The following is a 27,725-nucleotide window of genomic DNA, read 5'->3' as shown; positions in this document are numbered from 1 at the left end:
GGAGATGCAGTGACAAAACACTGCAGTAAAACTGTAAATACCAATGTTTAACACCTAACAAGTTTTACTGTGAACCGAGACAGAAACTTTTCACTGTGAAGGCTTTTTGAACTCAGCACATTGAAGAAAAATAATAGCCCATTTCACACAGATGCAGCTCTAAAAAGCAAGCTGACAGAAAAGTAAGCCAAGCTTCCTGCCCACACCTGTTCCAACACAAACTCTTTCCTATATTCTCTTAAATATACAAATGTACTTACTGACATGCAAAATTAAACTGAAGAAAAGTTAATTCCACATTTACCATTTCTTTTTTCCTTTTTTTTTTTTTTTTTTTTTTTTTTTTGGTTATTTATTGTACCTTTTAACCATTTAACTGCTTGCTTTTCCCTTAGGGCATTCCCCATTCCTTGTGTCTCAGGTCTAGCTGTGCAACCTTCAAGTTACGACTTATTCCTATGAAAACTGCCTGTTTTTTGTTCCCAGAATTGACTGAGATATTCAAGCCATCCTGAAGGACACAATAACCAAAAATGTCAACATTCCTGCTGGAACAAAGTTTAAGTAGTGAAAAGATTCCTCTTACCTGTTTGTGAGCGTGATCATATGAGTTAATGTGATTGTCAAACTCCTGGTGTTTATAGTACTGCTTGTCACAGAGCGCACAGTAGAAGTTGGCTTTCAGATCTTCCAGGGCTTTTGCTATAGTGTTTTTCTTCTCAGCATAATCCTGGGGGGGAATGGAAAAGTAATTTTAGTATATTCCTCTGATGCTGCGAATGGATTTTGTGCTTTGCAGTTAATCATATTTGTAAACATTTACACACTTGTGTAACTAAAAGCCTTCGCATATTTGCTGTGTTACATTGCACATATTTACTGTATCTGCCGAGAGGCTCAGGATTTGCACACTTCAATTTGCTATTCAGTTGCCAGCTCACCTCAGGGGCTCTGTCAGACATTAGACTACAGATGGATTTCCTCAGGTCCTTTCCAAATACAAATACTTATTGTGCTCAAGGTTTTATTTCCCAGTTAACCCAAGACTCACTGTTCAGATGACCAGGGAGTTAACACGCCTAAGCAGAATAGTCACAGACACAAACTCCGATTATTGAGTTACCTGACTTTTACAATCAAGTGCTCTTCTTAAAAAGGAAATGAAAAACCTCAGGTGCGTCTCTCTGCTCACAGAAACACATAAAAACACAATGAATGCTTTGACAGCTGAGAGTCAATGAATATCTTCCATAGCTTTGTCATCCAGAATTAGAACGAAAGACCCGCATCTCCATTTACCACACATGAGCAAAAGCATTTAAAACAACCTTGCTTATTATTTACGAACAAGTTCTATACAAGCAATGCTTTCCCTTTCCTGAATGCATTGATGACAACATAGCAAGATCTGAAAGAGCATGGAAATGGTCTGTCATCTCACATTAGTTTAGCACCAGATATACACTAAACATGTCGACTTCAGTGGAATGCCTCCTGCTTTTCTGCTTTTGACAAGTCTTAGAGCTGCATGCTGAAGCCTCAACTGCAGCAAACACTTAGAAAACATAAATAACCAAAAGGGATTTATTTAAAATTATATCTCAACACAATTCAGCGTGACTGGGCCAGTAGCAAACACCACCAAATTCATACCCAAACAGAGGTACCCATGCCTTCGCTTTCGCCCATTAAAAGAAATGGAATAATTCCTTCAGAACAGTGTTTTGAATACTGGTTGATATGTGAGGAACTCACACATTTCGTGCACATTTTTAGAACTAAGTCGCATAAAATCTGTTTCAGTTAGAAACAAAGTGAGTTGGCATATTGAAGAAACAGAAATATTATACACTTTGAAATACATCTGTGCTGTATGGAAAGCTATCCTGGAAACTCTGCCATTAGTTTTTAGTAATAACTATAGGAAACTAAGTTTTGAATCACTTCAAGCATTACTACGATGCCTGTGTTTCAGAAAGCAGTAGAGAAAACATCAAAATCCTCTAAGGGCAGAGGCTCCCTTGAAACAGCTTATTGAAACAGCTTAGAAGTAATTCTCACAGTCTGCAAAGGGAACCCATCTAATTTTACTGGGTTTTAGAACACAACAAAGAAGAAAACTGGATTCAGGGAGGCTATTATAGTACATATAATACTTGCAAAGGAAAACAGAAAATATGATGAATTCTAAGACATAAGTAGAGAAATAAACTATCACTTCTCTTGTACAAAGATCTCACAACGTGTTGTATAAACCCCAAGCACAATTCTGCAAGTCACACTGATGTAGGGCAGTAACTTAAATAAGATTATGCAATACTGTTGGTGTTCCTCTTGAAATAAAGGACCATTTTTGAAACAATGCTTATACAGCATAACATAACCTGAATGGAATCTACGGTGCAATTGTAGTTGATATGCCCGCCAGATCCCAAAAGGAGCAGAGACTTGAGAACCCTGTGAACAACTGTACTGCAAAGTAATAAAAACTCATCGTACCTACAATTCTTTGATGGGGAAGGCTCACTTTGTATTTTAATATCATCTAAAATAGATGCAAGTAAACACAGAAAATGCAATGGCAGAGTTGGATCACAGACATAGGAGAGGAAAACACAGGGTTTCTTTATGACAAGTCTTATATTTTTAAAGCCAACAAATATTGGATGTTATGAATACATAATTGACTGTAACAGATCGGATCAACATTTTGAACCTAGTAAAATTTTACTATTTATAACAAAGATAAAGTGTCTGTTAACTGAATACCACCGTCTTTATTATTTTCGTATTGGAGGAGGTCACAAACATCCACTTTTCAATTCCTTTTCTCTGGGTCATTCATAAATATATACACCATCACAACATGAACAAAAATCTTCTGGCGTATTCAGACATTGCTCAGACCCAAGTCATGCATTACCTTCCCTGTCCTTTTCGTAGCCTCAAAAGCCTTACCAGCTGTACTCCTTTCCAACCCTTCTATCACCTGCATCATCAGATGCTGTACAGTATTTGGCCAGCAGGAGAAGATTCTATTCAACTACTAACCTTCACTTTACTTTTTGAACAACATGAAGGAAGCAGGATACATTCAAAGACAGCATACACTGCCCAAAAGAATGGGTTAAGCACTGGCACAAGACAACAAGAGGATACAGATGGACACAAGCACATTCACTAGTTGCTACAGGAGAACTTCACTGGTCCTTGTGATCTGAACACAGGCAAAAAGCAGCATTATTTGTAGATGAGGGTTATCAATCTGAAATAGAAGCACAGTCGTGGCAAAGAATTGCTAAAAGGAATAGTAGCAGTGGTTATTTTCTTCACAACTTTGCCTTGCATTTGAAGTGATACATGAAGTGATTTCTTCACATTATTCTCTATGACTACCAGTTGAAAATCACACATATATTCCAAACTGCAGGAAACAATATTGAACTACATCTCCAAACACCTGTGCTGATTTTATTTTATTTTTTAAGGTAAATGTTTCCAAGGATGAACAAGGGATGGAGAAAAGGAGAATGCAGACAGATTTGCTGCTTGTTAAACCATCTGTATTGATTTGGAAGGGAACACTACCTTGGAAGAGGAAGCTTTTGCTGGCACTATGAATTTCAATGAGGGACGGCTGCCTAAAAACTGACAGTAAGAGATGACAGTCCCTGGACCTTGATAGCAGTGGGCTATGGATTGCAGACTGGAATGACAGCAACTTGCTGGAGAGGAACACGCCAGGAGTAAAGCAATAGCCAAAACCATTTAAAATGGCTAACTATTACCCAGCTTAGTCTCAGTTGCATCCAAAAAAATTTGCAAACCATATTGGAAGTTCTAAAAAGAACTCTGAATTATGATTCATCTTGGTGGTGAAACTCAGAACCGAGCATCACTTAGTTTCATTATTTTTTCCTGAAAGGCTTATTATCTGAAAGCCTACGGCTATAATTCATTGGAGCCATCTTTCATAATTCATATGAAAGATCTCTAATAAGTGCTCACATCTCTCAGCTGGCTTTATTTCTCTAAATCCATCTTCTCCACCCTCCAAATCCTTAGGCCTGAAGTGCAAACGCTGCTGCAAGCATCTGACAAATGGCACAAAGAGCGGGCTCCATCTGCAGCCGTGTCACCTGCAACAGCAGGATGGGACCTTTTGCAGACAGAAAGAAAGGAGGAAAGTTCAAGAAACATTTATTACTTCCCATGGAAAACTTCTTGAAGTTGACAGGATCCCTTAGTCTACAGGATGCTTTCATGGAGTGCTACCTGGATTAATGTCTCATATGTCTATTGTCTGTAGGACAGTTAAACAGGAAAAAAGTATGTAAGAATGTGAAATTATAGAACATCACCTGCATCGCTCTGATTGCCACAGTGAATATTCTTACTTCACAAGAAACACGAGCCCCCTCTATTGCAGTAAGCTATGTTACACTTACTGTAGGCTTAAAAGGGTCAGGCAGGCAGTCACTGCAAAGTAAAATGTATTACAGAAACAATTCCCTTCTACCTGAGTATTTACTGGTACAGTCCTCCCAGGGAGGATGAGGCTGCTCTAGTCTGAACCTCTCTATTTGACCACATAAGACCCGACCGATGTTCAACAGTACCCTTGCCTCACAATCAATCAATCAAAGATGTACATATATAGAAAGCTTGTTTGTTTTTCTGTCCCAGTGCCAAAAAAAAAAAAAAAAAAAAAAAAAAAAAAAAAAAAAGAAAACAAAATCATACTTGGAACATTGTCAAAAAAAATCCAGCTCTTTCTCTTTTTCTAGTTGTTGCATTTATAGAGCGTGCTTATAAGCAAACTGTTAGCACCTTTCTCCTTGCCCCTTCAGCCCAACAAAAAGAAAGGAGAATGAAAAGAGAATCAAGGGTAAAAATAACAAACATGTAGCTTAAAAGCAGACATATCTATAGCCAGTTCACTGTAATATCTATGGTCAGAATTAACGATGCCTTCATTTCTGGTTTATTTGCAAGGTGCTATAAAGACACGGAGAAGGAGCAGATTTCACTGAAAAAAAGGTACAATTTACTAACATCCCTGCTATCAATCTTAGTATTCCTCAGCATACATCATTTGTTTTAATATTTTCCTATATCACATTTTTTTCTCTCATATGAGCAGTCTATACATCATCCACTGAATGGGAGGGAATAAATAAAAAATAGAAAGCCTTCATAATATTAATGCGCTCTAGCACCAAACCTAATTATTTATAAGGTTCCTGGCCTTATGAAGGCGGAGAGGCCAAAGCAGAATTAGATGCATTGATCAAACTCCTCATTGATCTCAGCAAATTCATATCGTGCAACGAGCTTCCATTTCATTCTAAGTTGAAAAGGAGACTGACAGGGACAACAGTGACAATTCTGACACATCTTCCCTGTTACCTCACTTCAAACTTCCCTATCAGCTGTGAGATGCGATAGCAACCTACAGCTCTCACAAGGCCATAAACATCAGATATTATTTGGTTCATTTCTTGATCCCTCCTGCCACGCTCCTTGCAGGCAAAGGAGTTTCCAAGGGCCACGACCCCACTGACTCACTGCTTTGCTGCACTGGATGATTACAGGGCTGAGAAAAAAATGGTTACCCTAAAGACCCCCGCATAAATTGCACATCACAGGTCGAAAAAATTAAAGTAAAAATCACTCTGCCTTTGTTTTCTTTTCACGACGACATGCAGACAAGTGGCACCAAACAAAACAGGTCCCACATACGAGGAGCTGCTCAGCTGTTGTGTGTGTACACAAAAATGCTACTGAGAACATGTAAATACTTATGCATATGCATTCTTAGCTTTATGACAGAATTCCACATTCAGGCACACATTCTGGCATTAGGACAAATAACACAGTGATATTAGAAGGAAATAGCTCACTAATTCCAGACAGAGCAGCTGGTTTCCTAATGCCACCCTCTCTTCTTTAGAAACAACAAGTTTCTCACCACCCATGCTCATTTGAATGGATGAACTCTGTGCCCCCACTCCACATGGAGGGACATGGATGGGCACAGGGACAGAGCTGGGCCCAGTGAAATGCCACGCATTAGCGTCCTGCAATGTTAGGACTGAATTAACTGTAAAGGAAGCTAATGATAAGACAGTAATTTGTTATCAGATTTGCCTGTCTCATTAACTTCCTTAAAGCACTTTCAACTGTATAATTACTTTTAACTGGGACTCATAAAATCACTTAATTAGCTTTTTTGCCATTAAAACTAACTCTCGTGAATATATCTGTAGAATTACTTATTTATTCTAGCAATTTGAAAACTATTTCCAGGCAGAGCATGCACTTAAAAGGTGACAACCTTGGCCACACATTTTCACTTGCATACTCCTATAAAGCAGGGGGCTCTTCACCAACGTTTTGTGAGACATCTAACATAGGCCTACTTAAAATGAAGAAAAACTTAACTACCCCAATACCACCACTCATGGCAATCTGCATAAGATGGAACAGAAGAATGCTTTGCTGTACCAAAGATACACATAACAGTATGTGTTCTCCAGAACACAGCCATTCCACAGTAGGTTGAAATTGCAAGCCATCCTACTACCATACAGAAAACCCAGTTACCTAAATAGAAATCAGCACCTCAAAACCCAAACACACTCTATGTCTGCCTCATCAAGGAAGCTGTACGTTGCATTTTCAAATCAGCAGGTCCCCTGAGTTTTCATAGTTGATGTGTTTGCTCCGAGCAGTGCCTACTGTAGAAAACACTCATGAAAAGTTTTCTTTACAGACCTTCATACCGATTCTATTTTACTGTGACTTTCCAGACCATTAAACCTTCTCATGCAAATTTCCTATCGTTTTATAGCTCCAGGGACCCATCACTGCCAGCATTCCTTCATGTGCTTTGAAGTGATACGCCACAAGCACTTAAGAATCCAGCCACTGAAGAGGTATCTGAGAAAGGGTAAGGCCTGAGACACTTCTGGTTTGCGTGCACCTGCCCATGAAGTCTGACTCACTGATGGAAAACACATCAGATGCAAATAAGAATAATGCTCTGCTTTTTCCTGTTACCATAACCCACAGACACCTGGCCATGAAATGGAATTCATCCTATAGGGCTTGACCTGAGTACTTTTAATATGAGGAGTTGCCTCATGGGAAAAATGCACAAGAAACCCATGGAATTACATTCCTCAGCTTCTTCAGTTGACTAAGTATGAACAGGCACAACCTTCAGTTCCTGTATTGTGGTGCAGTACGACATAACATACATTTATGTTCCAAAAATTCATCCTGTTTCCATCATCAGAAAAAGTGGGAAGAAAAAGGGATGCATTACTACTTCTGGTGTTATTCAATTAACCCAACCTCTCCACCATCCAGGAACTCCTATTCTGCACATTGTTTACTGGCCAAGAGCCTGATAAAATTCCTCTGCAGGTTTGAAGTCCATAGAAACAGTCAGTCCTAAATAACAAAATGGCTTAAGTTTAAATTTTTCCTTGGGGATGGGGGGGAGGGAAGAAGACCAATCCTGAATCACCCATAAATGCAACTGTGCTTAAAGTGGTGCAGAGAAATAATAAGGTGCATCCACAACGCAGTCAGGTTTCCTCAAGAAAATAAATAAATAAATAAATAAAAAATAATCAAAAAGATGATGTAGGTTAAAAATACTTTGGGGCAGGAATGGGGAAAAAAGTAATCTATAACCCCCCCCCCCCCATGTATATTTGTATATATAACATTAACTCCTTCATGTATCTACCTATCTATATATAGTTAAAGCATTACCAACTTCACACATGAGTTTAGGTATCCATAAAACTGTAGATGCAAAGCTCTTGACTTAATCCTCACAAAGGAAAAGTTACCTGGAAGACCAAGGATCACTGTACGCAACTAGAAGAACAGATAGGGAAGACAAGTGGTGGCACAAGGTGCTGATCAGAAACATACAGAGATGCCAGCATTAGTGGCAGGCTCAATCACTCAGTAAACAGATTTCTTGTATATGTATGCTCTGTGGTTCGTACGTTTGTTTTTTGTTTTCTAAGGCTTCATTTTCTTGGATTATTCAGTTCTCATCTAGCCTTAAGCCGTCCCTGCCCAACCAAAAGTTTTCCTTTTTTAGCTGAAAGGAGCTCCAGCTGCCTTGAAGGAATAAACAAAAGAGATATGCTCAGTGCCATGGAAACTGCATGTTGCACAACACATTTTCTTTCTTAGCTGGAAGAATCATGGAAACCTAAGTGACATCAGCATTTCCAAACACACTCATCATTTGGGTTAAAAAGCAACAATAGCTGCAATGCTGTTGATAATAGCAGACAGATTAGCAGCATTCCAGCTTATCTATGGTTGATAATGCACTGCAGTAATTCTGATTTCTTCCAGGCCCGAGTTTCAAGTGTGCATTCTCCACCATGTACAAATCATATCTTCACACTACGGTCATTTCCCCTTCCAAAGCACTTATTAGATCCTTCAGTAGTGAGATAGTGTTTAAAACTTAAAAACTTTGAGATCTCAGATTGTCTGCAAAGTCAGACTGAAACAGGTTTTCTCCTTCGTGTTTACACCCATGCACATACTAAGACACGGCAGCATAAACCTAACTTCTGAAATCAGACTTTGAAGACGCTGAAATGACCCACCACCTGCTGAGTTGCTGTAACAGAAAGGGATCTGGAAAGCCATCAGGCCCTGCTCCATCTTACACAAAGAAAAACCCCCGAGGGATCTGATACATAGGAAACAGTGAAATCTCCAATCTGGGTGGTTTCAGTGCTGACCTTACCACAAACAACTGTGAGGACTAGAGATGATCTTCAGAGGTCTCTTCCAATTCCCCGGCTCACCACAGAGTTAAGACATGGCAGAGACTATATACCAAAGCCTTGTTTCCTCTAACTGTGCTAATAACTACAAGGAATTCCCCCCTTTTACTGAGCATAAAAAAATAATCATTTCAGTAAACCAAGCTCCATACTATAGTAAAAAACTCGCTGAAGTCAGACAAAAAGCCTTTTAACAACATTTAACCACTACAGCCAACACATTTGTTTCCTATTGACAGGGGTACAGCTAAGGATGCTCATGTTGCCAAAAGATGCTAAAGGAAGAAAAAGCTCTTACGGTTGTTTTCTTCCAATTTCATCACTATCCATGTTACTACAGCTTTATGCATATATTTAATGGTTTGCTTCATTGGAAGCATTGCTATAACAAAGCTTGTGATATATTTCAATCCCTTTGCATGTCATCAATTTCACAAACCAAAGCCTATATTTTATACACAAGTCATATAATTAAAGAAAATAATAACTACATATGTCACAATTTATGTTTTCTATAAATAGCTTCTCAGCTGGTTTGGTCCATGGAAGCACATTTAATCAAGTAATGAAAACAGTCCTACATACGTTAAGACTGCACTGACAGAGCCCAAGAGCTCAGCCAGTTCTCCTAATATGAGGCAGCAATTGTGCTGTGATCTCTTTAATTTGGTACAAGCAAAATCCTCTTAAGAGCATCTGCTGGAATCCAAAAGGTCAGACATGAAAGTGGCAGAAAATCAATACTGACATCTTCCGTCACCCAGTACAATCTTTAGAACTCTTCCTAAGCTTAATTGCTTCTTTCTAATCTTTCTAATACTCAGCTGTTCAAGTCTAGCTTATGTAACATTGCAAAAGCACCAAAGGAAAAGTGGATTTTTTTCATAAATACCAGAACAAAGCTGGTTCTTGAGTGGTCTTAGTGCAGAAACTGCTGTGATCCAAGTTGCATGTTCTTCAAGTTACTGCCCAAAGGCATGGCAAAACTGAGCGTCCTCTATCAGCAACACCACTCCTGAGCTGATTTACCTCAACATCTAAGACCTACTGATACCGATTTTCTCCATACTTATTTTCTTAATGATTTTCAAGTACAGCTGCTCTATGTACGTGTTTATAAGGGTTAAACCAAAATGCAGTGAAAAAGAGATGCCACATGCCTTCACATTCAACTTTCTTGCCTACTGCATTTTTAATTATGAATAAACACCAGCAACTACCTAGCCACTAATAATCAATACATGCAACATGGAGGAAAATATTAATTTTTCAAGAAGGGGACTTTAATATGAAGCCAAGAAAAGGTCATTCTAATCTAAAACAGCTTAGAAGGATAATGAATTAAACATCCCTTTAACTCTGATCTGAGAAGTTACCAGGTGCTATATCTGTTAGCTGCTTTCTCTCCTAAGAAGTTCCCCTAAGCAGAAGAACAAGAAGAGAAGAAAACAGAGATCTCAGCAGACTGAGAATGACCTTCTGTGTCCTTGAAAAGAAAGTTGAAAGTACATAGAAAAAAAATAAATCAACACTCTGCTGTATCCTGATTTTATTTGGATTCCTTCCATGAGACTTACACAAGTCTGTTGATTATATTACTTTTTCCACAGTCTGAATTTTTGAGTTCCCTAAGCCTTTTCTTTTTCTTTTTTTTAGGACTGTGACATTCTCATAATAAAATAGAGTTTTGTAACCCAGTAGTCATGCAAGGAAGTAAGGAAAGAAGAAAAGTAATGATGGTTGCCGTCACCTTGTTTATTAAAAACAACTATTTAAAATGTTTTGAAACAACCTATGGAAACCACAGAATCACAGAACAGCCCAGACTGGTAAGGCTCCTAAAGCATATGCAGTTCCAACACTGCCACAGGCAAGGCTGCCACCTCAGCCTGCCCAGGCCTCCCCCATCTGACCTGACTTTAAACAGTCTTTATTCAAGGAAAATGGTTATTTCAGTCAACTCAATTGAAGCAACCCAAGCCACCCTTTAACCAGGTATCTCTCCCACACAGACTTAAAGGAGACACACATAATACTGCTGGCGGAAAAATCAGAGGATCATTCCTAAGAAATAACAAGTATACAAAACCCCACAGCACTGCATGAGATGAACAGGCTCTCTATTTTAGCTAAGGGTTATCAAGTAGCCAGAACTGCCACAGGAATCATTAAGAGAACTATCTATACAACACTGACAGATCAGATAAATCAGATAATTTGAGGACTTACATTTGATGACATACGTACACATTTCCTCATGTTTCCTTATAGTTTCAATTTTAAAAGCATCTTACAAAGCAAGGAGTCTAAACTTATTGCTGTGAATAACTCTTATTGTTACACTCTCTTTAAATGGCAGCTTAAAGGCTGAAAATGAGTCTTTTAACGTTGACCCCACACACTCAATTTTAAAAGCAATGAGAATGGAACAATTTCATAGAAATTCATTGACCTTTTAAAAAGCTTTGCTATAGCATTTTCTCCCATAAATTGGTGGAATATTTACTGGCACAAAGCTTTTATTTTTTCCATTAACAAATACGTGCCCCCCTCCATCCTTGGTTCTAGTATCTATTCTTAACAATATCCTAACCATGTGCCACACAAATAATTGTGAAATAAAGTAATTTAAAATGAATTTATTACTCTGCAATAGAAAAGTGAGAAGTAGCAGACTGAACAGCATTATACAGTGCTCAACAATATAAAAGCAAAAGTGCAAATTCTCTTAATGCGTATTTAAGTAGCTGTTTGCACCTAAAGGAACCATCCCGTAAAATAAAATGGCTACTTGAAATCATGCTAAGAAAATCACTGCTAGAAAATATTACAGTAAACTCTGAAAGTAACAAACCAGAATATCATTATTCTGTTTCACAGTTGCATATGTACGTATATAAATACATATGGCACTGAAACAGCACACCCACTACATTTGAGGGCCTAACCGTTAAGGAAGTCATACCTTATCAGTTGAAAGGTCCATCATCACCACCTAAGACAAGCTGTCATGCCTAGAATCATAAATGGGGACTAACAAGCTTCTACCAGTAGTAGAGGGCTAAAATAGAAACAACAATGGCTTGGCAAAACTAAGTCAACAGATAGATCTCAGCGTGCTGACACATCAAAACAAGACAATATTGGTCTTCAACTTTTTCTCCACCCTCTCCACTTTTGCTGTAACTTTTGAAAAGACAAAACACACTTCAAGGTATACTCCCCAACGCATTCTTCATGTTTAATAAACAGCACCCACAAAATAATTTTCCTGAAGGATATCACAGAGAATGTTTGCTGTCCAAAAAATATTGCATTTCCTTTCCTCTGTTTACAAACTTTCCTAAGCAGAAAAGGTAAGAGGTCTTTTTGTGTTTGTTCTCTAGCTAGCACTAAAACAGCATTTTCCCACTCCGATGTGCGTCAATACAATTTTCCAGCAGGCGTGCTGCATATGACCATACAGGATGCTGGCTCAGCCATGGCACAGCTACTGAAGGCAATATTGTACTAGCATACTCCATTTTTCCCAGCAGGGAATCCACTCCAGAACGTACTGACTTGGAGTGAACAGAGAGGTGACATCAGTATCATCACTGGGCAGGATCAATGGAAAGCAAAGATCTCAAACAATTCCATGTAAATACAACAGGAGCACATTAAAGCCAGTGGAAGATCAGATAACATTGATTTGATTAAATAGCAGAGAGGAGAAAATGTGGTGTGCTGTGCTAGCACTTAACTTCATTAACCAATTTAAAGCATTGTTTTTCCTGATCTGATTATCAACATAACGGCTTGGAAACACTGAATCACAGAAAGAGGTGTATGGCATCTCTTCAGTGCTGTGTAATTAAAAGCAAACATTGATTGCCTGACTGTTGAAGCCAGAGTCTCTATCAAATACAACTTTATTGAACAATAAACTCAATTTCAGATTTGCTTCTTGTTTTAAGATTAAACCATTCTGTTACACACAGAAAATGCCCGCAGAAAGCATTTACTAAGTGAGCACTCATGGTCCAGCAACAACCACTTCCATCCTGCAGCTAAATGCCACCCAAAACCAGATGTGCCTCAGGTAGTTCTGCTTGAGCCAGTCTGATGCAAATCAACCTATCGATGTACCACAATGGCCAACATCTCCAACTAATTGCTCTATGGCCTTCCTATGGCTTTCAGTAGAAAACCATCACTGTGAATACAAGGAACATCTTCTAAATCATTTTTACTTAAAAAGAAACCATCTATACTTACAGACATCACAGGAAAGTAGTATTATAGATCTCCTTTCAAGTGATGTAGATTAGCATCATTTGAAAGACTCAGCTTCAGACTGTACTTACTCCAGGTTTATAACACTGAGTTAAATACAAGAACAACTGGTTTTCATTGATGTTTTCAAAATGAGAACACTTCTTTGTTTGCTTACAGTGTGTAAATACCAACACATAAATCTTCAAGAGTTTGTAGAGAAATGGTTTCAAATTGACATAGATGGGAGCACATGCAGCAACATGTCTTGGGCTTTCTCTGTTCACGGTGATGCCCCCATTTTTAACCATATATTCTTCATTTGATTCAGCTATTTATGTTAAAGGCTGCAAAAAGCCTTCTTCAAAACCAGCAAAGGAGATGCTGCAGGTTTGCATTCTCAAGACATGTTACTTTTTATGACAAGGTTTTAAAGGAGCTCCAAGCTATATATCTGTTAAAAAACAACATAAGACAAGACACAAATTAAGGTTTGATACTCTGATGAAACACAGCCTTTGCCCTTCAAACAATCCCAGCACAAAAACCAGTTCCTTCATGGCTGCCTTCACAAGACATGCACAAAGGCAGACTGAGAGATTGCTGACTGGAAATGGAAACCAACTAAAGGAAGGGAAACTACTGACAGTCATTTTCCTCTCATACCACACATGTTTCTCAAGTCAGCTGAAGGCTCTTTTTCCCTGCTTTTGGTATTCAGGTAACAGCAGAGAACTAAACGCTGTTCTCTCACCTGCTACTTGAATTGTCTGTAGAGCAACAGACAGACTTCTGTCTATTGGATATTCGAAGAGAAGCTTCTCAACATAAGAGTGCTGACAAAGTACAAATACTGTCAAAACTTTCTCTAGTGTATGCTAAATTATTTTCTCCAGATAGACCAAATCCTTCACACTTCCAAGAAAAACAACAAAAAAAGCAAAACAAAAAACAATCAATGTGTGAGCAAGATGTGCTGTATTACCAAGCATTCATATTAATTCCACTCCCAGATCTCTCTGTATGAAATTCTATTTAGGAGGTTATATAACATTAATGTTGAGAAAGAAGTTCTAAATATAATCATCTAACCTAAATAATCAGAAATCTCAGGTAAAGTTTGTTCTTAATAGGTAAATAGACACCACTCTCATTCTCAAGTTCAACCTGTGGCCCATTTCCTAAACATGAAGAAAATGCCTGGAATAAAGCACTCCATTTCTAAGAGACTATCGAACCCTTACATATTGATGGCATCCTGGTCAATAATACTGCCCTGCAAAAAGATGCTAACAGAACATGCAAGCAGGTTAACTCTTCCTATAGATTTCTAGAGGCAAATGTAAGATTCAATGTGCAGCTCCTCTTGTTGCTTGATATGTGATTGTTACCTATTTGGGAAAATAGCTACAGTTAGGGGAGCTTTAAGATTACTATAAATATAACACCAGGCTGCTCTCAAGAAAGAACTGATTTTGTTTCTGTGGATTTCTGTATAATCTCCCACAGGAGGCTCAAAACAGTCTATTTTAAAATACATGACCATGTTGAAATGCTGGTAGTTTTCTAAAATAGTTCTGAAAGGGCATTCTGTGATTGCGTATAGGTACAGAATTACTCTTATTACTTCATCATCAATATTTCCCTTGTAACACTTGTTAACACAGCTCTATCATAAAACAGTAAATTGAGACAATTAATGGCAGATCTTTGCAATCCATGTCTCCACAGTTCTCCCAGGTCTGGAAGTTCACACTATTTGTCACCTGGCTGATAAGTTAACTCTTTTCCACTTTTTACCTGTATACCATTTGTGTCCTTTATATTTCAGCTGCTGAGAAGCCAATCCGTTTGATAATATACCACAGCACAGCCAGAAACTGGCACAGCAACCAATTTAGATCCGCTCATGCTGCTGCTCCGTTCTATTTGATGTGTCTGACCTTGGTAAGGAACACACCGAGAGGCTGCTCCCCTTAACAACGGCAATGATGAAAAAAGGAGGCCCTGCCTGCTCAGAAATGCATTGGGGTCAAGTGTCATGGCTGATACACATAGCCAGCTTGGTGCTATTAGCCTGGGACAGCTTCAGAACCTACTGCTCACCTCTGGTCATTTATTCAGTATTCCTATTTCTAACCAAAGTGCAAAAGAGACAGAGCAAGTAACTTGAAATCAAACCCTGCAAATTAATAAATTACTTTAGGAACACTTCCTACTCCAAAGCAAATGTGCTTTGAGATTGCTTCACGACTTCCACCTAACACACGTTCAGACTACACAATGTTAAACTAATTGGCTAAAGGAAACTTCATTATTCCTTTCTTTACCCTTCCCCAACACTAGGGGAAGTCATCCACTTCTATCTTCTGAACAACAGGCTTGAAGGTAAACACAAACCTTTTTATCAATAACCTTGAAATGCACATAACCAGAGCATGTCAACAAAGCTCTCCCTGGATCTTCTACAGGCACCACTGTACTGCCTGCTGTTTCCTCAACTCTGGAATGGGCTGCCCAGATTGGTCCAGAAAGTCTCCTTCTTTGAAGAGACTCAAAACCCATCTGGATGTGATCCTGGGCCACATGTGCTCAGTGACCTGTTTGAAGCATGGGGTTGGACTAAATGCTCCCAAGAGGTGCCTTCCAGCCTCAACCACTCTGTAATTCTGTGGTTCACAGAAGAAAACTCTTCGAGCTTCAATAACTCATGATTTCTTAGGCATGAATGTATGATATGCAGGAAAAAGGTTAAATCCACACTGTAGCCACAAAGTAGCATTGTGCTCCACGTTACAGTATTAATATATCTTTAGATTATTCCTCATTAGTACCAGCCAAGCAGCAAATTTTCATGTAAGTTTCAAACCACTAGTATAACTAATTTGAGGCTAATGGAACAGCAGCACATCTTCTAAACCTTGGAATTCTCTGTAGCTTCAGAAAAAGATGAACAAAAACATTCAGTTTTTTGCTTCTGAATAATTACAATCTTTAGATTTTTTTTTTTCTATTAGAATAAAGTTTCTTATCAGTTGAGAGATAAAAGGAATTTTTCCTTGTTTTAAATCTCTGACAGCCAATCACAGAAGCTGCAAATCAGCTTCCTTAAATGGAAGTCATCGCAAATGCTAAAATTCACCAAGGGCTGATTATATCTGCAGTTTCATTTAAAAGTCCGCTACTTCAGACACTTCAATGATGGGAATAATTTTATTTCTATTTGGATGTGATGACAGAAGGTCAGTGATGCCCATTCTCTGGGCTCACGACTAAACAAATGGACAGAAAAAGACAGTTTAACTTGCAGAGAGAGATTCAAGGCAACCATGCAGTGACCAATCAGAACAGGGCCTTGAGAAATAAGAGATACAATCATCTACAAAGCAATTCAGAAAACAGAAAAAAAATAAAAGGTTTATAAAGACATATCACTTTAAGAGGTCTATTAAGCACAAGCACCTCTGTCTCTCTAGAAAATAAGAAAATTCCATTCTTCTCTCAGTTCAGTATGAATTGTCCATACACAGGTATAAACAGCAGTTCTTATATTAAAATATAGATTTCTGGTCAACACAGATTTCTGACAGCCCCCTTAAAAGACAAAAACTGCGCACACAGCTGCCACATGAATCAGACAAATAGCAAAAACTACCACCAGTCAACTCAGGAGTCTTCCCAAAGGCAGTTAAAAAAGGGTCTAGAAATCAGAAGGGCTGAAGGTTTCTGTCACTCACTATAGAATTCCAGTATGCTTGAACACTTCAGAATGCATTCTAGCTCTATAAACACAACAGTATCTCCTACCCATATATGAAATTATGTCATGAACCCAGATGGAGCCAGCCCAGCTCCATCAAGGAGAGCCACAAGCTACAGTAAGATATTCCTAATCTTACCTAAGTATTTCTAAGAACGCAGTCAATAATAAATGAGGTACAACCAGAACATGGGGTAGCTGAAAAAAAATCAAAACACAAGATAGATATGCATATCTGGAAGATGACCTGTCAATGAGCTAACAACAACTTTTAGTATTGTGGCTTTCATAGGAAAAATCCAGGAAGGATAAAATCATTTGAAAGCAAAAGTATCAGCCTGGTTTGGGGCTTTGTTTTATTGTTGTTGTTTTGGTCTCCCCCTCCTGTCTTATTTACGTTGAATATTAACATTATCTTACAAGTATAAATACCTGCTTCAACTCCTTACAGTAGCATATCAGAGTAGAACAAGTATCTGGAATCATTAGTTTGGATATTGAGTGAATATATATATAATTTCTACCCAGATGTGTTAACTTGTGTTTTAGAGATGCCATAAATTAAGTCAAATTAAAAAATAAAGTTGAATTTTTTCTCTGCAGTGAAGGATGGGTGTCAGCACAACGAGAACTCTTGTGGAGAAGAAATAAATTACAAAATCATTCATTTTTGGTTAAAATAAAAGAAATTCATTGAGGGGGAAAGGAAGAGATATAAAGAGAAGTAGATATTTTACATTCTACTCTTTCTTCTCCTTCCAGACCAGGTGAAACCAACTGGCAAGTATGGAAGCATGAAATAAAGGTTTGTGATGCTATGACAGCTAAATACTTCCTTGCTGGACAAAACAGTTTGTCCAAGGTTCCTTGTACTCTGTAGCATCCCATTAAAACAGCATTAATGATCCCTATATCAGCTTATCATCCCAGTAAGGATCTCAGTGCAAACCTAGATTTTACACACATAGAAGAATTTGCAACAAGATCTAAAGACTGCAGAAAGATACTCCAATAATTTTGGTGTTCACCACTTACTTTTCTGAGACAATTTTGAAGCAATCGAGAGTCAAGCTGTTCCTTATACAAATACAAATCTGAAGCAACTTAAGCTGATTTTCTCAAGCTTTCCAACAGGAAATTAAATCTTCACTCCCGACTTTAAGAATTTTAAGCAGCCTATTTGGAAACACTGGTTCATTTTAGTCTCAATCTCCATGAGAAAACAGCACCAACAGTGTTGTTAGAGGTACAAAGTAATGTCAATACGCACTGTATGGGACACCAATAAAACGTTCTTTAAGGTATGAACACAAGGTAAGCAGCTGCATTTTTAATACCATATTCTATACTAAAAAACTACAATCTTATTGAACAGCACTTAACCCACAGGACAAAAAAAGTCCTTTAAGGGTACCTTGAACACATCCAGCTCCCACCAGTCCCACCTCCCCTTCTGCCTTTCACTCACTGTAGAATAGCAAGCAATTAACCAGGTTGCTATATTTGGTGTATCTAAACTTCGCAAGCTGATAGCATAATGATTTTAATAACTACTTTAACAGTAACATGGTGACAAGTTGACACCTGAGGTTTGCGTCCTGCAATTTTATTTTTCCAGAATTCTCTTGTTATGCCTCAGGAATGATTAGAAATAATTTCCTATCAACGCATCTTATTTTTTAACTCTTAGTTTTGTTTGTGTTTTTCTTCTCTGCATTATAAACATCGCAATTCTACCAAGCACAGGTCCTCCAGTAGGAACCTAAAGCTGACTCTACTTTAAAAACCCTTCAAAAGCATGAGAAGTTGCTTAGATTTAAGGAATATTTCAGGGAAACACTCAGGCCATATTATGTGTTCCACAAAACTACAGCTTTCAAAAACATTGGTTTTTAATGCATCTCCCATTTTGATACATGATATGGTACTTTTGCTGCTGTGCATTTTGATATAGGTCTGCATTATGAAAACAGCTCATAAAGTTCTGCAAACGACCTGGAAATAACTTGAAAGCACAGTCCGTAAAGAACTGATACTTGGCAGAAAATCAGTACTTATAAGATAATTCAAGAGTGTATGTGAAAACTAGTAAATCACTAAATAATATTCCCAACACAGAAACATGCTATTTAAACTATGCTAGTGTATTTGTTTTAGTTAAAAGATATGGAGTCCTTATCATTATTTTTTTTCTGTTGTTTTTACGATTTTATAGAATACAACCATTAACTATTAACTATTGGTAACTATTTTTCAAGATAGAAATGTTCACAGAAGTTACCATGTCAAACTTCACATCACACAAAAGCTCACTATACTTTCAAGACCATACCTCATAAAAACATAGCCATTTCTGAAAGCATACAAGCAAGTCAGTGGCAGAAAGCATCTTTTCCATCATCTTGATTTTCATCAACCTGAATGGATTTTAAAATGTAGTTGAGCAATCCTCAGTGATATATAATAGTACCTTACGGAAAACATGTGGAATAAGCGTAGAATAGAGAGCTAACTACCTCTTTACTAAGTACAATCATTTATCATAGTTTTTCTGTACCCAATCTTAGAATCAGCAACTCCTGAAGTGCTCTGACAGATATGGAAAAAAAAGGATAATGAAGTAATCTTGTTCAGTTATCAGGATCTAGGATTGTCTATTTTGATGATAATCCAGGACTCTTTCATATCCAGTATGGAACATGAAAAATTAGTAAAATCCCAATCAAATTTTATTAGGAACAGTGTGACCTAGAAAAAAGCACCACTTCCATTATTAGTCGCAAATGATCAACCACTACTGCCATTTAAATAATCTGCTTTCTCTTTTTTCTTTCTCCCTGTATTTTCAAATACTCTGAATGGTACTTCTCAACCTTACTGAAAAGAATCTGGTAATCTGGTAGGCATTAATTATTAACTTTGAATCACTGTAGTGAACAACTACACAAAACACCAAAATGGTTCTCTGCATTGAGAAAACTGCAGTATTTTAACACACGGTGGGGCTCAGCTGCCTAACCTCACAGAGCAGCTGGTATTGCAGCACAATGTCCTAAAATCCCTCATGACTGCATTTATTCTCTTTTAACACTGTTGTGCCTACATCAATTTTCCTGGCTCCAGAATGGCCTCTTAAAGAAAACGCCAGACTTTGCTAAGGGAAAAGCCTCCAATTCCTTATTTAAAGCTCCTGCTTGAATGCAGTAACCACTTGGCTTTTATAACAAATGAATTAATGCCCATATGTAGTAAGCATAGAAACTTTCCAGCAATTTTCTGCCTTTTATTTCATGTTTACCCTCCCATACTTCAGAACATCATATTTCAAAAGTATGAAACATAGATTAAAAGGCATTTGAAGGAATGATTATTCAGCTGAAACCCAATGACCAACAACATACTTGTCTATCTGCTTATGTTCAAGTAATGCCTACAATTGCTTTACAGCACAGTAAATTTGCTACAGCTGAAGGATAAACCACATACTTACTCCTCTAATGCTCAAAAACATTAAGATGGATAAAGCAGAAGAGATATACCATGGAACACTCAAAACACACAGCTAAGAGCAACCTCTGGCCGTGCAAGGAAGTTGCAAAGCCTTCATTACTGGTGGAAAACAACACAAGCAGAGTACAAATTAGAGACTGGAAATGACATAATAGCTGAATTTCATTTGCGTAACCTCACTGCAGCTCTCTGACTTAATTGCAACCTATCCAGTGTTGCATCTTTCCATTTAATAGCAAGAGATCGGGGCTATCGAAGCATCAGACCACAAAAGATTGCAGATGGGTCTGATTCCTGCAAACTGTGAGGCACTAGTCCTAGCGAGATCACTAACGGGGGCAAGAAGTTCATAAATCTGCAAGATCGGATCCACAGAGGCTATGATAACAGCTTCAATCTATTCATCAAGAAATGTAATGGCAAAACCATTACAAATATGCTAGACTGCAGGCCTAATTATTATTTTAGAAGTTATGGAAGGAAATACGTTTAGCATTGTATAGGAAGTTGCTTGCATGCAGCCTGCCTACTTACAGCTACGGATAAAGACACTCAGCAAATCTGCACCCCATCACCTATCAAACCAGCAGAAAAAACATCTCTGTGTAAGCAGAAGAAATTACCAAACATGAAAAACGAATCATTACAAGAAAAAGGTCTGACTATTAATTTGTTTCCATCAAGAAAGCCCTGAGTACCTGAGTGCAGCACAGGAAAATGGATAAGAGACACAGAAGGCTGAGCATCAGCTGCTTGGATAATATGGAGCTAAGAAAGCAACCAGAAGCAAAGGTTGCACAATTTACATACCCGTTTGTTGTCACCTGTACTAATAAATCTCCCAGCTACAGCAATGCAAAAACCCCAGAGCAGGATGCTGGAAAGCCTTTTGCTTGTACTGCTTTAGCAGAATGAAAAGGAGACAAGCAAACACCACACAGTGCAACATTCCTTTCTCTGCTCTTACATCTTTAACTTCAAGGATTTCAAATTATGCAGGAATGTTAAAAAAAAGCCATCATCACCAAGGAGTGCGCCCTTCCCCCTCACTTGGATTACTTTAAATATGCAAGGAAGGAAATTGTGTTTGCTTTGCTGTGGAAAGCTGATTAATTTGTTAAGAATTCAGGCTTTAAAAGTCAACCTCACAAAGAAACTAAGGATAAAAAGAAAAGTGCTTATACAGTTTATTAAATACTTTAATTATAGTGCTTTTCCAGGCAACTAATGGTATCAGGCATTTTAAAAATAAAGATACTGTATCTAGATGACAATTTCAACTGAAGAGCGTTTAAGGTGAAAGTTCTATCAAGGGCTCAGCTAAACTTTGATGGAGAATTTCAAGGATTCTGCTTTCACTCTGTTAACTCCATGGAAAATGCTTCAAGTTGTTTATTGTCACAACTTCTGCCTTCTAGCCTACATCACCGTTAGATGCTTCCTTTCAGCAACGTGTCACTAACCACTAAACGACCGTGAGTTGCTCCAGTTCTTGTTCAACACTGACTCGCACATCTCTTTAGGACTGGATCCTAGCCTTAGGTACAGATAGAAAACATTGAAAACAGCGCAATCTGCTGCTAGGTTGTACAAACAGATAATATTTAAAGAAATAATAACTATATAGAAGAAAGGTCCTTCACAGATTAGGAACTAAATATCTTGGACCCTCACCTTGCTGGCTATGATTAACTGCTTCCCCCGGTTTTCATCCAGTGTGTGCATATACAAATAGAGACTGCAGAGCACCTAAGCACAAATGTAACCCATATAACGTAAGTGTAGCAACAGCCAAACGAAATCCAAATGCCACTAAGTGATAGAATATATACTGCTTGCTATATGTAATTTTCCCTGGAAGTCATTAATAGGCTCATATATGAGGTCTATATTTAAATATATCCATCTTTAAACTATTTTACTTGCGGCACATAAAAGAAGGCAATTACCTTCAAGCGACAGTTAAGCTTTAAATGTTTAGGCGCTCCGTAGGAGGAGAAGACTTCACAGCACCAACACAGCCTCACGTTTAATAACATCTCTGAGACTGCAGTTATCTTGTGAGACAAAAGCTTCTTTGGAAAACGATACCACAGCAGTGGCTTTACTCTAGAAACATCAATCTGAGTTTGGCATGGGAGATTCTTTAAAATCTGAAGGCAACAGCTGAGGAGCAAGAAGAAAAATCACAATGCTGAATTTAACCCTACTCCTTTGCTTTATGGAATGAAGACTCACAGCGATCACCCAGAATGCCCTGGAAAGCCATTTCTTCCCATCTGCTGTGTCTGGGAACGAGAACAAACTGTATGGGACAAAGCAGTCAGTCCTGCTCCACCGTAACCCCATACAAGGAAGTTATTAAGACGGCAAATACCAGTTCAGATTGAAAATTCTCAGATACACTGAAATAAAATACAGAAGAGAGGAACAGGAATGGGTTCTGGGAAAGAAACGAGACAGGTCCCAGAACTGTTGGCAGGGCTGCCAGGACAAGGCCAGTAAATGCACACCACAGTCCCACAGACACAGCACAGATGAGCAACACTCTGCATTCCCTGATGGAGTAGCTAATAATATTGCTGAGAGTTTTCATCTTCCTTCCTTCATGTGAAAGTTGAAAGAAAAAAAGTCTTAAATTCTCTACACATAAAAAATTAAGGTATCTTTCCCTTTGATTTCATTCTATAACAATTAGTCTCACAAATTGCCCTGGCTTCCCTGCTTTTCTGCCTAACAGTATTAACACAGAGAAACTCTGGAAGCTTTCTTGAGCTGAGTTAATGCCTAGGGAATGAAGGTATTTAATATGAACAGTTCCATAGTTTAGCAAGTCTCAAGGAAGTGTTGCCTTCAGCAACATAGCCAACTCTGTTCTCTGGTGTCCCTACCATTAAGAGTTTAATTCTGTGTTTTGATTTCTAAAGCAGTACGTTTCTTCCTTCCCTTAGTTCCTAAACACATATATGCTCTACGAAAAAGGATCACAACACTATAATGCCAGATTTGTCTTTAGAAAACAACAGAAACAAAACCAATCAGCTCTTAGAAACATCTAAAAACCAAGAGATAGAAGAAGGCTCTATCTGCAAACTTTTCATATAACATGTTGATTTATTTAATCTACAAACCTGCCATATGTTTTGCTGTATGCTGCACTTATATATACTAAACCTCAATTTATAATTACTACTTACTGATTATAATCATTGCTAAATCAACTTAGAACATAATGTTGTACAGACAGAAGATGATGCCTTGCTTTGTATGAACATTGTAACACCTCAAATGTACTTATTTTCCAAACTATACGAGAAGGCTTCTCAGTAAAGCATTACATTCTACTTTAGTCCATACTGCCTATTTGACTAAATACTTTGGCTTAACTTCCCATAAGCAAAAGCCACAAACATCCCACTATATTAGACTTAATTTAGAAATATGCGAGTATGGTTAAGGCTAATATAACTATATACAACTTCGAATTTTTCAGCTGTCTCTCTACATGGACATCCATGCCCAGACTGTTTCATGACCAAGGTTTTAGTAGACACTCAGCAAGCTGCACACAAATTACAGAGAAGTACTTAGAGCAAATTACACAGTTAAACAAGTACCCAATTTTTCTTGGTTGAAATTACAAATTCTGTGGGTTTTATACACTTACAAAATGCTCTACTTATCTGCCAGATGAATTAATTAAAGGAGAGAAGAATAACCACACCAACATAGACTAGAGATACCTCTAATTTAATATCTCTAAGATGCCAGAAGAATAACACTCTACTTGTAACTTGTTACCTTAATCAAGTAACCTTAAAGAATCACGTCCTTTGTAATGTGCTTCCGACGGCCCCGTGGCCAAGTTACGCACTGCTTACACCAATGTGGTGGGTGGTAAAATGGCGTTTAATTAACCTCGTGAGTCCCTTATATAGGGCTCCTATTTCATCTAATACATATGCATTACTGAGCATGGGAAGACCTATCGCGTTACAGCACGAGATCTCGCTGATGCCTAATACAACAGTAACTTTTCCTTATCTTCCTATATTCCTGTTATTTTCTGTTCCTGTGGGTTTTTTATTTTGTTTCTTAAGAAAAACTTCGCAAACATTTCTTCCATTTTAAAATGTCACCTCCTGTAAATGCAGATACAAAGTAAGAGATGCTCTAATTTTCCTTGAATTACACTCTTAGCCTTAGCTGTATTCTGTCATACCGATTTCTCCATGATTCTAAGTGGAGCTGAAACTAGACGATCTCCAAGGCCCCCTCCAACCCAAGCCATTCTATGACCATGGGAGGAAAGACAGAATCATTATTTACAGGGAAGGTAATGGCCTCACACCCCCCTTGCCTTTAATAGAAAACACAGCCATGTCCCATCCTCCTACCAAAAATCACTTGGATAATTTTCTTGCCTTTTACACTTTTCTATAAACTCAAACCTATTGGAAGTACCAGGACCAAGAAATAAGCTAATATAACCACGTAACTGAGAAATGGTATCAAACAGTACATACTTAGCAACGTTTGTAGTTTTTCATTAATTACAGGGGGAAAAAAAAGGGCCAAAACAAAACGTAAAACAATGCATTAACAATGCACATTTCCAACTTAATCCTAAGAACATTCTGTTTTAAGCCTGCAGCCCCCTCTACATAGCATGGAGAAATAGGTCAGCTATGTAGGACTCTGTAGGATCAAGCTAAAGCAGATGCTCTGTCAGAAGGCTTCACTGGAGAATATCCTGCATGGTAACACAGCAACATTTTAACATCTGGCATGCTTCTATCCAATGTACCCATAGAAAAAAACATGGTTTTTGATAAGTCTAACTCGTTTCTGCAGCTCATTTATTCATTTGATCTCAAACTCATGGAGTTGTGAAAATACTTTCATTGTCATGAATCTACGTTGTGAAATATAGATCTCTAACATTCATATGCACACACATATTACATTGTACATGTATCTGCGTATGAATACCTGTGTATACACACCATATCATCTAAAGAGAAGATACTACCTCCAGTAAAACCCACTTACCTTGGATGGATTATATCGTGTAACTTCTGTTTACTTAGACCTAAAAATCTGTATGTCAGTAGGTAAGTATGAACTAAAAGAGATAAAGAAATAAAACCAAAAAATACATTAAGTAGCATCATTCATTCAAAATTAATTATTCAAGCAACTAAAGCCTGCTTAGATAAGCCCCACTTACAGCTCAGTAAGACTTGAATCAACTTGAAAATCCTTCTGTTTTTCATTTTCACATAAAGCATTAGAGATAAAGATCACAATTAAAGACCTGCCCAAAGCTTTTCTAGGGTGATTTTTGTAAAGGAGAACAAGTCCATCATCCAGTGGAACACAGTTGCACTTCCAATAAAAACTTGCGGGCAAATGTATCTATGAAAATTTCTTTCCACAAGTCCTTCATCACTTACAGCTAATGGACGTTTCATTATTTTATTTCTATTCTCTACTATTGCTTCAGGATCTGAATTCCAGGAAGAGAAAGTAATATTTCCACAAAGCTCCAACAAGCATCAGGTATAACCCTCCCCCCTCGTTTACTTTCAGTTAACCAAACCTTATTAAGTGTAACATCAAGCTACACGACGTGAAGAGATTTTTTTACAAACTTGCAATAGAACTCAGTAGAAAAGGCTCTGAATGTTACCTGCTAACTCCCAGTTGCTAGTTTTTGTGTTGACCTCCCTAATAGCAGAGTCTGCAAGAAGAAAATTACTTCCTCATCTTGACCAAAAACCAAAGTGCCAGGTTGCAAATTTCCATTGCACACCTTTTCTGTTTGTTCATAAACCTATTGCCCGAGATTTATTTCAATACTGTTACGTAAATCTAATTTCTGAAGAAACACTTTGGTGAACAAAAACTTAAAACTGGCAGCACAGGAGATCACAGTCTTCTGCTTCTGCTCTGAGAAAGGTAATAAACACATGCTACAATTTGTTAAGTTTGATAACAGGTCAGCGCATCTACAACTGCCAAAGCTGGAATCACTGCTCATTTAGTCACTGCCGCGTGACAGTACTGTTTATGGAGATGTACCACCTCTACACCTCAGCTGCCTAACTGTGCTAGGTGGTGTAAAGGCACATCAGATGTCATAACCCTGCCAAAACACAAAAAGGACAAGATATCAATAAAGCAAAGAGAAACACAGGGCAAGGAAACAACAAGATGATGATTTTGTTGTCAATTAATACCCTTAAGCCCTTCAACCTTCATCTTTATTACCCTTCTCATCCATTTATATCAAGGGTACCTTGAGTTATTTTACTTGCAGCTGATAGCCATATAAACCTGATACAGAACCTCTTCATCATCATCACCTTCTTTCTTGGTGCACTGGACACAACTGGAGAAAAAGTGATCCACTGCAAGGTATTTTTCCAGTGCAAATCCTAAACAACAGGCTCATTTTGTCTGCATCCTTCTTTTTAACTCCAGTCACAGCATCTGACAGTACCCCCAGTACACGGTCACAGTTAACCATCTGAAGCAGACTAGCTTTTAGCAGTAATTGCTTGCCTTCATTATTCTTCAAAGAATACTGGGGTACATAATGACCAAGGGAGGCAATGCTGTGTAGTCAATAGGGTCTGTGTCTCAGCAGAAAATAAACCAGTGTCTGTTTCCAAGTTATCCATCTTTAGCAGTAAATAATAATTACTATGCTATGTACCATAAAGCTCCAAGCTTTCTAATTTCCCTTGCATGCTGCAAAATAACCACCTAGGCTCCACCACATTTTCCCTCTACACTTAGTACCCAGTCAGTGCTCTACAGAACTTTATTACATCAGCCAAATCTGTAACTTTGAGCAAATGGTCCCAAGTTAATTTGACAAGGTCTGTTTTCCATAAACTCATGCTGATTAGCAATAATCATATTACCCCTTGTTTAATTCTTTATTAATTGAGTCCCTTAGAAACCATTCCATTATTTTCCTTAAGATCAATGTCAGGCTGACAGACTTGTAATTACCTGGGTTGTCCCATTTACGTTGTTATTGGCACAACATTAGATTTCTTGCAGTCGTCTGGAACTTCCTCAATATTCTATGACTTACTAAAACTCAACATTAATGGCTCAGAGAATGACTCAAGCAGATTTTCTAAAAACTCAGAGTCTCATAATTCAGATCTGTTGACTGTAAAACATCCAGCACTGCAACTCTCTATTAAGCATTCCTTGTTACTTGCTGTAATGCAGGATATTTTGTCATGCTCTTCTGCTTTCTTTTGCAAATACAAAAACGAATATTTAGGGTTTCTTACATTTCTTCAGAATTTCTTACATTTCTACATTATCATTTCCAACTGCTCCATTGT

The 27,725-nt window shown here is 38.0% G+C and overlaps 1 protein-coding gene across 2 annotated transcripts in view; it reads right to left on the bottom strand.

The window, feature by feature from the left end:
- Positions 1–27,725, bottom strand: part of ZNF804A (zinc finger protein 804A) — a 170,678-nt gene that overhangs the window by 33,094 nt on the left and 109,859 nt on the right. For both annotated transcript variants that reach the window (XM_072342444.1, XM_072342442.1), the window contains exon 2: positions 587–730. Coding sequence is in view for 1 of the 2 variants with exons in the window: in XM_072342442.1 (XP_072198543.1) it covers positions 587–730 (144 nt within the window). In the remaining variant the exon portion in view is untranslated. The remainder of the gene's footprint in view (positions 1–586; positions 731–27,725) is intronic.

The sequence above is a fragment of the Excalfactoria chinensis genome, chromosome 7 (genome assembly GCF_039878825.1).
Source record: "Excalfactoria chinensis isolate bCotChi1 chromosome 7, bCotChi1.hap2, whole genome shotgun sequence".
Taxonomy (NCBI): Eukaryota; Metazoa; Chordata; class Aves; order Galliformes; family Phasianidae; genus Excalfactoria; species Excalfactoria chinensis.
This window is presented reverse-complemented; position numbering and strand designations above follow the sequence as displayed.